General features: G+C 39.7%; 1 protein-coding gene and 1 pseudogene across 1 annotated transcript; one reads left to right on the top strand and one right to left on the bottom strand.

Moving 5' to 3' along the window:
* Positions 1-10,554: 10,554 nt before the first annotated feature.
* LOC618938 (keratin associated protein-like) lies at positions 10,555-11,265 on the bottom strand. Its single transcript, NM_001099392.1, has one exon. It carries the CDS (start codon positions 11,211-11,213, stop codon positions 10,815-10,817), a length of 399 nt encoding a protein of 132 aa, NP_001092862.1. The 5' UTR covers positions 11,214-11,265; the 3' UTR covers positions 10,555-10,814.
* A 1,322-nt stretch (positions 11,266-12,587) lies between these two features.
* Positions 12,588-13,196, top strand: LOC790883 (60S ribosomal protein L17 pseudogene; annotated as a pseudogene).
* Positions 13,197-14,468: the final 1,272 nt, after the last annotated feature.

The following is a 14,468-nucleotide window of genomic DNA, read 5'->3' on the forward strand; positions in this document are numbered from 1 at the left end:
TTTATTCTTCAAAAAATCTTATGACACTAGAGAACAAACTTATGGTTACCAAAGGGGATAGCGGGTGCTGTGTTGTACTGTGCTAAGTTGCTTCAGTCGTGTCTGACTTTTTGTGACCCTATGGACCATGGGATTTCCCAGGCAAGAATACTGGAGTAGGTTACCAGGCCCTCCTTGGGGATCTTCCCCAATCCAGGGATTGAACCTGCCTATCTTATGTCCCCTGCATTGGCAGGTGGGTTCTTTACCACTAGCGCCATCTGGGGAAGCCTGGCTAGCAGGCAGAGGAGGACAAATTAGGAGTTTGCGATTGACATATACACAATACTCTATGTAAAATATGTAAACAGCAAGGACCTACTGTATAGCACAGGGAACTATGCTTAATATCTTTTTTTTAAATTTTATTTTATTTTTAAACTTTACAATATTGTATTAGTTTTGCCAAATATCGAAATGAATCCGCCACAGGTATACCTGTGTTCCCCATCCTGAACCCTCCTCCCTCCTCCCTCCCCATACCCTCCCTCTGGGTCGTCCCAGTGCACCAGCCCCAAGCATCCAGTATCGTGCATCGAACCCGGACTGGTGACTAGTTTCATACATGATATTATACATGTTTCAATGCCATTCTCCCAAATCATCCCACCCTCTCCCTCTCCCACAGAGTCCATAAGACTGATCTATACATCAGTGTCTCTTTTGCTGTCTTGTACACAGGGTTATTGTTACCATCTTTCTAAATTCCATATATATGCATTAGTATACTGTATTGGTGTTTTTCCTTCTGGCTTACTTCACTCTGTATAATAGGCTCCAGTTTCATCCATCTCATTAGAACTGATTCAAATGTATTCTTTTTAATGGCTGAGTAATACTCCATTGTGTATATGTACCACAGCTTTCTTATCCATTCATCTGCTGATGGGCATCTAGGTTGCTTCCATGTCCTGGCTATTATAAACAGTGCTGCAATGAACATTGGGGTACACGTGTCTCTTTCCCTTCTGGTTTCCTCAGTGTGTATGCCCAGCAGTGGGATTGCTGGATCATAAGGCAGTTCTATTTCCAGTTTTTTAAGGAATCTCCACACTGTTCTCCATAGTGGCTGTACTAGTTTGCATTCCCACCAACAGTGTAAGAGAGTTCCCTTTTCTCCACACCCTCTCCAGCATTTATTGCTTGTAGACTTATGGATCACAGCCATTCTGACTGGTGTGAAATGGTACCTCATAGTGGTTTTGATTTGCATTTCTCTGATAATGAGTGATGTTGAGCATCTTTTCATGTGTTTGTTAGCCATCTGTATGTCTTCTTTGGAGAAATGTCTATTTAGATCTTTGGCCCATTTTTTGATTGGGTCATTTATTTTTCTGGAGTTGAGCTGTAGGAGTTGCTTGTATATTTTTGAGATTAGTTGTTTGTCAGTTGCTTCATTTGCTATTATTTTCTCCCATTCTGAAGGCTGCCTTTTCACCTTGCTAATTGTTTCCTTTGTTGTGCAGATGCTTTTAATGTTAATTAGGTCCCATTTGTTTATTTTTGCTTCTATTTCCAATATTCTGGGAGGTGGGTCATAGAGGATCCTGCTGTGATGTATGTCGGAGAGTGTTTTGCCTATGTTCTCCTCTACGAGTTTTATAGTTTCTGGTCTTACGTTGAGATCTTTAATCCATTTTGAGTTTATTTTTGTGTATGGTGTTAGAAAGTGTTCTAGTTTCATTCTTTTACAAGTGGTTGACCAGTATTCCCAGCACCACTTGTTAAAGAGATTGTCTTTAATCCATTGTATAGTCTAGCCTCCTTTGTCAAAGATAAGGTGTCCATAGGTGCGTGGATTTATCTCTGGGCTTTCTATTTTGTTCCATTGATCTATATTTCTGTCTTTGTGTCAGTACCATACAGTCTTGATAACTGTGGCTTTGTAACAGAGCCTGAAGTCAGGTAGGTTGATTCCTCCAGTTCCATTCTTCTTTCTCAAGATCGCTTTGGCTATTCGAGGTTTTTTGTATTTCCATACAAATTGTGAAATTATTTGTTCTAGCTCTGTGAAGAATACCGTTGGTAGCTTGACAGGGATTGCATTGAATCTATAAATTGCTTTGGGTAGTATACTCATTTTCACTATATTGATTCTTCCAATCCATGAACATGGTATATTTCTCCATCTATTAGTGTCCTTTTTGATTTCTTTCACTAGTGTTTTATAGTTTTCTATATATAGGTCTTTAGTTTCTTTAGGTAGATATATTCCTAAGTATTTTATTCTTTCCGTTGCAATGGTGAATGGAATTGTTTCCTTAATTTCTTTCAGTTTTCTCATTATTAGTGTATAGGAATGCAAAGGATTTCTGTGTGTTGATTTTATATCCTGCAACTTTACTATAATCATTGATTAGTTCTAGTAATTTTCTGGTGGAGTCTTTAGGGTTTTCTATGTAGAGGATCATGTCATCTGCAAATAGTGAGAGTTTTACTTCTTCTTTTCCAATTTGGATTCCTATTATTTCTTTTTCTGCTCTGATTGCTGTGGCCAAAACTTCCAAAACTATGTTGAATAGTAATGGTGAAAGTGGGCACCCTTGTCTTGTTCCTGACTTTAGAGGAAATGCTTTCAATTTTTCACCATTGAGGATAATGTTTGCTGTGGGTTTGTCATATATAGCTTTTATTATGTTGAGGTATGTTCCTTCTATTCCTGCTTTCTGGAGAGTTTTTATCATAAATGGATGTTGAATTTTGTCAAAGGCTTTCTCTGCATCTATTGAGATAATCATATGGTTTTTATTTTTCAATTTGTTAATGTGGTGTATAACTTTGATTGATTTGTGGATATTGAAGAATCCTTGCATCCCTGGGATAAAGCCCACTTGGTCATGGTGTATGATGTTTTTAATGTGTTGCTGGATTCTGATTGTTAGAATTTTGTTAAGGATTTTTGCATCTATGTTCATCAGTGATATTGGCCTGTAGTTTTCTTTTTTTGTGGGATCTTTGTCAGGTTTTGGTATTAGGGTGATGGTGGCCTCATAGAATGAGTTTGGAAGTTTACCTTCCTCTGCAATTTTCTGGAAGAGTTTGAGCAGGATAGGTGTTAGCTCTTCTCTAAATTTTTGGTAGAATTCAGCTGTGAAGCCGTCTGGACCTGGGCTTTTGTTTGCTGGAAGATTTTTGATTACAGTTTCAATTTCCGTGCTTGTGATGGGTCTGTTAAGATTTTCTGTTTCTTCCTGGTCCAGTTTTGGAAAGTTGTACTTTTCTAAGAATTTGTCCATTTCTTCCACGTTGTCCATTTTATTGGCATATAATTGTTGATAGTAGTCTCTTATGATCCTTTGTATTTCTGTGTTGTCTGTTGTGACCTCTCCATTTTCTTTCTTTTTTTTTTTTGTGTGTGTGTGTGTGTTTTATTTATTTATTTATTTATTTTTAGGCTATTCAGGTATGATTTTTTTTTAATTTCCTGACTTTTATTTTTTTAATTTTTTTTTAATTTTTATTTAATTAGTATACATGTGTTCCCCATTCTGAACCCTCCTCCCTCCTCCCTCCCCACACCATCCCTCTGGGTCGTCCCAGTGCACCAGCCCCAAGCATCCAGCATCGTGCATTGAACCTGGACTGGCATCTCGTTTCATACATGACGTTTCACATGTTTCAATGCCATTCTCCCAAATCATCCCACCCTCTCCCTCTCCCACAGAGTCCATAAGACTGTTCTATACATCAGTGTCTCTTTTGCTGTCTCGTATACAGGGTTATCGTTACCATCTTTCTAAATTCCATATATATGCGTTAGTATACTGTATTGGTGTTTTTCCTTCTGGCTTACTTCACTCTGTATAATAGGCTCCAGTTTCATCCACCTCATTAGAACTGATTCAAATGTATTCTTTTTAATGGCTGAGTAATACTCCATTGTGTATATGTACCACAGCTTTCTTATCCATTCATCTGCTGATGGACATCTAGGTTGCTTCCATGTCCTGGCTATTATAAACAGTGCTGCGATAAACATTGGGGTACACGTATCTCTTTCCCTTCTGGTTTCCTCAGTGTGTATGCCCAGCAGTGGGATTGCTGGATCATAAGGCAGTTCTATTTCCAGTTTTTTAAGGAATCTCCACACTGTTCTCCATAGTGGCTGTACTAGTTTGCATTCCCACCAACAGTGTAAGAGGGTTCCCTTTTCTCCACACCCTCTCCAGCATTTATTATTTGTAGACTTATGGATCGCAGCCATTCTGACTGGTGTGAAATGGTACCTCATAGTGGTTTTGATTTGCATTTCTCTGATAATGAGTGATGTTGAGCATCTTTTCATGTGTTTGTTAGCCATCTGTATGTCTTCTTTGGAGAAATGTCTATTTAGATCTTTGGCCCATTTTTTGATTGGGTCATTTATTTTTCTGGAGTTGAGCTGTAGGAGTTGCTTGTATATTTTTGAGATTAGTTGTTTGTCGGTTGCTTCATTTGCTATTATTTTCTCCCATTCTGAAGGCTGTCTTTTCACCTTGCTAATAGTTTCCTTTGATGTGCAGAAGCTTTTAAGTTTAATTAGGTCCCATTTGTTTATTTTTGCTTTTATTTCCAATATTCTGGGAGGTCGGTCATAGAGGATCCTGCTGTGATGTATGTCAGAGAGTGTTTTGCCTATGTTCTCCTCTAGGAGTTTTATAGTTTCTGGTCTTACGTTGAGATCTTTAATCCATTTTGAGTTTATTTTTGTATATGGTGTTAGAAAGTGTTCTAGTTTCATTCTTTTACAAGTGGTTGACCAGATTTCCCAGCACCACTTGTTAAAGAGATTGTCTTTAATCCATTGTATATTCTTGCCTCCTTTGTCAAAGATAAGGTGTCCATATGTGCGTGGATTTATCTCTGGGCTTTCTATTTTGTTCCATTGATCTATATTTCTGTCTTTGTGCCAGTACCATACTGTCTTGATAACTGTGGCTTTGTAGTAGAGCCTGAAGTCAGGTAGGTTGATTCCTCCAGTTCCATTTTTCTTTGTCAAGATCGCTTTGGCTATTCGAGGTTTTTTGTATTTCCATACAAATTGTGAAATTATTTGTTCTAGCTCTGTGAAGAATACTGTTGGTAGCTTGATAGGGATTGCATTGAATCTATCCATTTTCATTTCTAATTTTATTGATTTGATTTTTCTCCCTTTGTTTCTTGATGAGTCTGGCTAATGGTTTGTCAATTTTATTTATCCTTTCAAAGAACCAGCTTTTGGTTTTGTTGATTTTTGCTATGGTCTCTTTTGTTTCTTTTGCATTTATTTCTGCCCTAATTTTTAAGATTTCTTTCCTTCTACTAACCCTGGGGTTCTTCATTTCTTCCTTTTCTAGTTGCTTTAGGTGTAGGGTTAGGTTATTTATTTGACTTTTTTCTTGTTTCTTGAGGTATGCCTGTATTGCTACGAACTTTCCCCTTAGGACTGCTTTTAAAGTGTCCCACAGGTTTTGAGTTGTTGTGTTTTCATTTTCATTAGTTTCTATGCAAATTTTGATTTCTTTTTTGGTTTCTCCTGTGATTTGTTGGTTATTCAGCAGCGTGTTGTTCATCCTCCATATGTTGGAATTTTTTATAGTTTTTCTCCTGTAATTGAGATCTAATCTTACTGCATTGTGGTCAGAAAAGATGCTTGGAATGATTTCTATTTTTTTGAATTTACCAAGGCTAGCTTTATGGCCCAGGATGTGATCTATCCTGGAGAAGGTTCCATGTGTGCTTGAGAAAAAGGTGAAATTCATTGTTTTGGGATGAAATGTCCTATAGATATCAATTAGGTCTAACTGGTCTATTGTATCGTTTAACGTTTGTGTTTCCTTGTTAATTTTCTGTTTAGTTGATCTATCCATAGGTGTGAGTGGGGTATTAAAGTCTCCCACTATTATTGTGTTATTGTTAATTTCTCCTTTCATACTTGTTAGCATTTGTCTTACATATTGTGGCGCTCCTGTGTTGGGTGCATATATATTTATAATTGTTATATCTTCTTCTTGGATTGATCCTTTGATCAGTATGTAGTGACCTTCTTTGTCTCTTTTCACAGCCTTTGTTTTAAAGTCTATTTTATCTGATATGAGTATTGCTACTCCTGCTTTCTTTTGGTCCCTATTTGCATGGAAAATCTTTTTCCAGCCCTTCACTTTCAGTCTGTATGTGTCCCCTGTTTTGAGGTGGGTCTCTTGTAGACAACATATGTAGGGGTCTTGTTTTTGTATCCATTTGGCCAGTCTTTGTCTTTTGGTTGGGGCATTCAACCCATTTACGTTTAAGGTAATTGCTGATAAGTATGATCCCGTTGCCATTTACTTTATTGTTTTGGGTTCGAGTTTATACACCATTTTTGTGTTTCCTGTCTAGAGAATATCCTTTAGTATTTGTTGGAGAGCTGGTTTGGTGGTGCAGAATTCTCTCAGCTTTTGCTTGTCTGAGAAGCTTTTGATTTCTCCTTCATATTTGAATGAGATCCTTGCTGGGTACAATAATCTGGGCTGTAGGTTATTTTCTTTCATCACTTTAAGTATGTCTTGCCATTCCCTCCTGGCTTGAAGAGTTTCTATTGAAAGATCAGCTGTTATCCTTATGGGAATTCCCTTGTGTGTTATTTGTTGTTTTTCCCTTGCTGCTTTTAATATTTATTCTTTGTGTTTGGTCTTTGTTAATTTGATTAATATGTGTCTTGGGGTGTTTCACCTTGGGTTTATCCTGTTTGGGACTCTCTGGGTTTCTTGGACTTGGGTGATTATTTCCTTCCCCATTTTAGGGAAGTTTTCAACTATTATCTCCTCAAGTATTTTCTCATGGTCTTTCTTTTTGTCTTCTTCTTCTGGGATCCCTATGATTCGAATGTTGTAGCGTTTAATATTGTCCTGGAGGTCTCTGAGATTGTCCTCATTTCTTTTAATTTGTTTTTCTTTTGTCCTCTCTGATTCATTTATTTCTACCATTCTATCTTCTAATTCACTAATCCTATCTTCTGCCTCTGTTATTCTACTATTTGTTGCCTCCAGAGTGTTTTTAATTTCATTTATTGCATTATTCATTATATATTGACTCTCTTTTATTTCTTCTAGGTCCTTGTTAAACCTTTCTTGCATCTTCTCAATCTTTGTCTCCAAGCTATTTATCTGTGATTCCATTTTGATTTCAAGATTTTGGATCAATTTCACTATCATTATTTGGAATTCTTTATCAGGTAGATTCCCTATCTCTTCCTCTTTTGTTTGGTTTGGTGGGCATTTATCCTGTTCCTTTATCTGCTGGGTATTCCTCTGTCTCTTCATCTTGTTTAGATTGCTGAGTTTGGGGTGTCCTTTCTGTATTCTGGCAGTTTGTGGAGTTCTCTTTATTGTGGCGTTTCCTTGCTCTGTGTGGGTTTGTACAGGTGGCTTGTCAAGGTTTCTTGGTTAGGGAAGCTGTGTCGGTGTTCTGGTGGGTGAAACTGTATTTCTTCACTCTCCTTTCGAAGACTTGGGTTGCTTTTCTGGGTGCCTGATGTCCTCTGCCGGCATTCAGAAGTTGTTTTGTGGAATTGACTTGGCGTTTAAATGTTCTTTTGATGAATTTGTGGGGGAGAAAGTGTTCTCCCCATCCTACTCCTCCACCATCTTAGCTCCTCCCCCTGCTTAATATCTTATAATAACTTATAAAGGAAAGTAATCTGAAAAAGAATATATATATATATATATATGTGTGTGTGTGTGTGTGTAATTGGACTGCTTTGCTGTACTCTTGAAAATGATAGAACATTGTAAATTAATACTTCAAAAAAAAAGAAATCCTATGAGGCAGTTATTGTTATATCTCTTATTTCACGCACAAAGCCAGATAAGTGACTTGCCTAAAGCCATCTGCTAGTGTTGGAGCCAGTAGTTATTCCAGCAGTTATTAGTTATTCCAATCTATGGCAACATTGTAAGCCTGAGGAGTTGAAGAATGAAATTGTGGAAACCTCATTTCCTGTCAATAAGGAATTTCTGCTTTATTTAGGAATTTTAATGACAAATTATTTTTAAAATTGTTGTGTGTGAAATGGCTAATTTTGAGAGTTATCTGGAAGAACTCTATGTCTTAATTAGTATCCTCAGGAATGTGAGGAATTATCTCCCACAGAGCCTTCTCAGAATTCCAAAACACACTTTAAGGAAAAAGTATTAAAGTTGGACATAGTTGAGTGATCTTGAGGCACTATCAACAGAACCACCATCTAGATGAAGGTAGCAGCCTGCCAGCATGATGAACCCCCCAGGTATAGGTCCCACAGCCCTAGGTGGTCTCAAGCCTGCCTTGCCTTTACCCCGCTGTCTCTTGCTTCAGTGTCCCCTCATGTACCAGGCTTCCTTCTGCTTACAGACCCCTTGTGATGTTCAATTATTTCAAATTGTCAGGGTCTGCAGGAAAATCATGTCACTCAGCAGTTTTTTTTTTTTTTTCCCCTCTGCCTCTGGATTTGCTTGGTTCTGACCCGTGCTTTACAATCAAGTCTGTTCTAGATCTGTGACTGAAGGCTGCAATTTAAGCCTTCTTTTCAAGCATTCTGCCCACAGAATCCCTTGCAGGCTTATCCAGACCTGCACCAGCCACTGTGGCTGGCCAGGGTGTGGTGTTACAGTGCAACAAACATGATCCAATAATAATGATGAGCTTGGGATCAAACAGGACATTCTACATCTGAGAAAACACTACAAGATGAGCAAGTCTCTAGAAGGTTAAGGAGGAAAATTCTGAAAAAAGGAAAACAAAGTGTAGTGAGAGAATTTATTAATTTTTAAAATTATTAATAAAAAACAACCATCAAGAATATATAGATAGAAACTGGAGTTTTGAACTGTCAACCAGTAAATTGTCAGATACTTTGACCACCTGATACGAACAGCTGACTCATTAGAAAAGACCCTGATGCTAGGGAAAGATTGGAAGCAAAAGAAGAGGGAGAAGAGGGAGGCAGAGGACGAGACAGTTAAGTAGCATCACTGACTCAATGGACATGCATTTGAGCAAGGACAGGGAAGTCTAGTGTGCTGTAATCCATGGGGTCACAAAGAGTCGGACATGACTTAGCGACTGAACAACAAAAGCGTCAAACTTAATTAAGAGGAAATTCCATTGTACATACTGACAATGTAAAGGTTTTAAAAATAATGAGCTACTTGTTGAGAAAACTTTATTCCAAGAAAACTACTTCTCTTCAAGCTGTGGCTTCTTGTTTTACTGTAAGAATGCACATGTCCAGCCTGAGAAGAGAACTGGGGTGTAATGAAATCTTTCTGTCTTCCAACCCTTATAATTTATTCATTCAATTATGTAGTAACTAATTTCTGATGATATACTATGTGTCAAGTATTGTGCTGATCAATGGGAATCCAGCAGTGAACAAAGTCAGTCAAGATCTGGGTCTTCACAAAGATTTCCTTGCCTGATTCCTGTAGCTGGGCAGGTAGATGAGACCAGGTGTATAAACAGCATATTCCAAAAACTCTTTCAGATCAAATGTCAGGAAGTCAATACATTATTTCTCAGGATAACAATAGTGGCTAGTTTCCTGACCAGCTTACAAGTATTTAAAAGCCACAAAAACAGATCTACTGTGGATTAATGTTATTATTTCAAATACATTGGCATGGTTTGTATAGTAAAGTTGTTTAGAGTTCTAAATTAGAAATGGTTCTAGCCAAGCTACATTTCTCCTTCCTTGGCTGGAGGGATTCTGGAAAATATGGCATACTGGTTCTTTAGGACAGGCATTTCAGTGGTTAGGAATTCCAGGTACCAATTGATATTAATTACAGCACAGTTTTCTAGGTCAGGGAACAAATGGGATTCTGACTTAGGCTGTTGTTGTTCAGTCGCCAAGTTGTGTCTCACTCTTTGTGAACCCATGGACTGCAGCATGCCAGGCTACTCTGTCCTTTACTATTTCTTTGAGTCAGTGATGCTACCTAACTGCTCATCTTCTGCTGCTTTTTTCTCCTTTTGCCTTCAGTCTCTCTCAGCATCAGGATCTTTTCCAATGAATCTGCTCTTCGCATCAGGTAGTCAAAACACTGGAGCTTCAGTTTCAGCATCAGTCCTTCCAATGAATATTTAGGACTTAGGTTTCCTCCCCCTTATCACAGATGTGAGAATGATTCATTAGTCAAGTTTGGGATCAGAGAGACTTCCTATCAACTCTCCACTTCCTCAGCATGAATGAAAACTTTGACTTGAAATATGAAGGTGGTTCATGTAAGAGGTTCTGAATTATCTGGATTGCTATTAAAACTAGAGACCTTGTGCATGAATTGTTCCTAAAATTAAAAAATAATGGCCCTTGGAAAATCTTTCTTCACTTGTTTCTTCTGACCCCCCGTATTATAACATCAGCTAAAAAAATGAACTTTTGAAGATTAATAAACAATAAAGAAACACATTTGCATCTGAGAAACAAAAATTTATTATTTTACCATGCACAGCCCCCGGATAAATGTAATATTATCCTAGAAAAATATCTCATCTTGAAATAGTAGAGAAGTGATGATGAGTCAGTGGACTAGGGCTCTATTCAAGAGCAATTTTAATCTTTGTTTATTCATTTTGTAAAGCCAAGAATTCAAATCCTGAAAGCTGGAATTTTTCTAAAGACCGTCAAAGAAGGCCAGATTTAGGTACATATTTGTGGGGGAAAAGGGATCAAGAGTTACTGCTCAGTTAATTGTTGCAGGCAGATAGGTTTCAAAAGTAGTATCTCTCATCTGATCCATCAGGGTCGGAAGGGCTGGCACATGTTTCTGAATACCTGGGGTGATTTCCTGCAGGGCTACTCAGCAGCAGGGGGAGGTCCTGAAGGTGCGGCAGGTGGTGCGGCAGGGGGCGGGCCGGCAGCAGGTGGGGCGGCAGCACGGGGACTGCACAGAGATGGGCTGGCAGCACGTGGTGGCCCAGCAGCAGGGGCGGCAGACCACGGCCTGGCAGGACGTGGGGCAGCAGGTGATGGGGCGGCAGCAGCCCTCCTGCAGGCTGCAGGGGTCGCAGCAGACTGGGCGGCGGCAGGGCTCGCAGATGGGGCGCGTGCAGCGGGGCACGCAGGTCACGGGGCGGCTCACGGTGGTCTGGCAGGACACTGGGCGGCAGCAGCAGGGGTCGCGGTAGCAGCAGGGCTGGAGGCAGCCTCTGCCACAGCTGAAGGAGGAGAAGGTGGGGCCGCAGCAGGAGACGGTCATGGTGGTGTGTGGGGCTGAGTGGGGTTGAGGTGGTGAGAGGAGTTGAGTGTTCTCAGGTGTGAGTGTCTTCCTCCTGCTCTGGGCCCTTTATATACCCTGGCCAGGAGCTGATGATCCCCATGACAAGCTGTTTCCTGGAGTTGTGGTTGCCCATTGAAATGAGAACCCCAGATTGGTGGATTCAACTGCTGAGGCAGCAATACCAGCATTGCTGATAGGTGCTTTTGTTTCTTCCTGTCTGCTTTTCCCCTTGAAATGAATACTTAATGATTTACATCATCTGAAAAATTACTCATTGAATAGCTAATCCTTCCAGACCATGTCATGTGACAGACGAGTTGAAAGTTTGAGGAATCCAGTGTTGCCACCATCACACTTTCCTCTGTTCATCATCCATGACTAAGCGTGGGACTATAAGGTTCATGAGTCGTAAGCCTGGTTTCTGATTGACGCTGAAATGAAGGATGAGTTTCTGGAAAACCAAAATGGCTTGTAAAAGGTGATGTGTACTGCTTCTGCAATGGAACAAATGGCCCAGTGCTTCTGTAAAATAATGTGTTATTTCACCTTGTTTATCAGGAAATAACCACCTAAGTCACTCAAGTAATGCTGTTTAGTGGCCTGAACTGGCCTATCACTTCATAGCAACATATGGGACCCTTACTAAGTAAATAGTGCTATACTGTAGTTTCTTATCACAGAGTAACTACAATTTTTAGAAAGGTAAGACAAAGGCAGGGAAGCCAGTTAAAGGAGACAAACTTTTCATGCAACAGTAAGGCCAAACGAAGTAAAGATTTTATTCATATTATGCCTTTCTGAGTATTCCTTCTTGAGTCTTAGGAATAACACTGAAATTGGAATATTTCTTGCTTCCTAGGTGTGACATAAGCACTTGTACTGAGTTCTTCTACACACATTAAAATATTTATAAAGGGACTAATTATCTTGCTGTTGTAGATGCTTTGGTTTGTTGGCTGAGGATTTTGCTTGCTTACATATCAAGTGTGAAGGTAGGCTTCTAAGAAAGACAAGGGGAGGGACTTCCCTGGTGGTCCAGTGGTTAAGACTCTGTGCTTCCACTGCAGGGGGCATGGGTTCCATCCCTGGTTGGTGAAAGAAAAGCCCAGATGACACATGGTACAGCCAAAAAAAATAATAAAAATTTAAAAAATGACAAAGGGAAGTAAGTGAACTGGTAATTGATAAGATTATTTTGTCTTTTTCAGTCTCAGCTAAGAAAAATAGGGGTACAGAAAATAAATGTAAATTGGAAAAAAGGTTAAAAATAACAGTGTACTCTTTTCTATTGGCATAACATTGTAAACCAACTATACTTCAAAAAATGTGACATTAAATAAATAAATGCTAGGTAAGCGGCCTGAGGTGACCCCTAAAAATGGTGCGCTATTCACTTGACCCAGAAAACCCCACAAAATCATGCAAATCAAGAGGTTCAAATCTTCGTGTTCACTTTAAGAACACTCGTGAAACTGCCCAGGCCATAAAGGGTATGCATATCCGAAAAGCCACCAAGTATCTGAAGGATGTCACTTTAAAGAAGCAATGTGTGCCATTCCATCGTTACAATGGTGGAGTTGGTAAGTGTGCACAGGCCAAACAGTGGGGCTGGACGCAGGGTCGGTGGCCAAAAAAGAGTGCTGAATTTTTACTGCACATGCGCAGAAATGCAGAGAGTAATGCTGAACTTAAGGGCTTAGATGTAGATTCTCTGGTCATTGAGCACATCCAGGTGAACAAAGCCCCCAAGATGCGGCGCAGGACTTACAGAGCTCACGGTTGGATCAACCCCTACATGAGCTCTCCATGCCACATTGAGATGATCCTTACTGAAAAAGAACAGATTGTTCCTAAACCAGAAGAGGAGGTTGCACAGAAGAAAAAGATATCCCAGAAGAAACTGAAGAAACAAAAACTTATGGCCCGGGAATAAATGCCGCAAAAAATAAATGCAAATAAAAGTAAAAAATAAATAAATAAATAAATAAATGCCAAAAAAAGATAACATTGAACAAAGGTTGCTGAGGTAGTTGACACACTTCTGTCCACCATAATTCTGGTCCTTAAAGGCCTTTGAGTTTCTGATCCATGATAGTCTATCCCAATTTGTGGAAGGCCAAATTGGTGAAGTGATTTCTCCAGAGATGTACAGGTAAAAGAGTGGCAAAGCTTCAGCAATACTGCACACCATCTTTTGAGTACAAACACTGATGCATAACTCCTGGTCTTTTTCCAACTCTGAGTCACTTTAAAAGAGTGAACAGGTAGTAGTAGTAATCAAAAATTCTGTCTCATATAGGGAAAATAAAATAAGAACTCGCTTAATTTATGGATTATTTTAGCATATTGTTATTCGGCTTAGAATATATTGTTGTTTGTTTAGTCACTAAATTGTGTTCAACTCTTTTGCGATGCTATGAACTGTAGCCCAGCAGGCCTCTTCTGTCCATGGGATTTCCCAGGGAAGACTAGTAGAATGGGTTGCTATTTCCTCCTCCGGGGAATCTTCCCCACCCAAGAATCAAACCTGAGTCTCCCGCACCTACTGCATTGGCAGGCAGATTCTTTACCTAATGATTATATACAGAGATTCAAACATTAGGAATAGGAATACATCTGTAAACTCGTTGCTTATTTTAACTGACAAACGGACATAGTCCTCCGAAATCTTGTGTTCTGTGATCATGGACTGTCAGAAACTTTGCTATTTGAAGTAACAATAGTAATAAGTGCTGTGCTATGCTTAGTCGTGTCTGACTCTTTGTGGCCCCATGGACTGTAGCTTGTCAGGCTCCTCTGTCCGTGGAGTTTTACAGGCAAGAATACTGAAGTGGGTTGCCATTCCCTACTCCAGGAGATCTTCCTGACTCACGGCTGGAACCTGTGTCTCTTGCATCTTCTGCATTGGCAGGCGAATTGTTTACCACTGAGCCACCTGGGAATCCCAAGTAATAAGGGGACGTCCCACTATTGCTTGGATAGGACCGTAATCACCTTAACACAAAAGCAGTCTCAATATCCAATCCAGGGGGCAGAGAATCAGATACGAGATTTTCAGATACCACATGCCGCAGTTATCTTAACTGTGGTTTCCAGAGAAAGGAGACAGTAAGTCCACTTCACTGCCCAGCGCTGCTGGGACGACCCGGAGGGAGGGTATGGGGAGGGAGGAGGGTTCAGGATGGGGAACACAGGTATACCTGTGGCGGATTCATTTCGATATTTGGCAAAACT

Source organism: Bos taurus, chromosome 19 (assembly GCF_002263795.3).
Source record: "Bos taurus isolate L1 Dominette 01449 registration number 42190680 breed Hereford chromosome 19, ARS-UCD2.0, whole genome shotgun sequence".
Taxonomy (NCBI): domain Eukaryota; kingdom Metazoa; phylum Chordata; class Mammalia; order Artiodactyla; family Bovidae; genus Bos; species Bos taurus.

Bases quoted from the DNA above. Each gene is read 5' to 3' on its own strand.
- LOC618938 (NM_001099392.1), bottom strand. From the start codon at position 11,213: ATGACCGTCTCCTGCTGCGGCCCCACCTTCTCCTCCTTCAGCTGTGGC.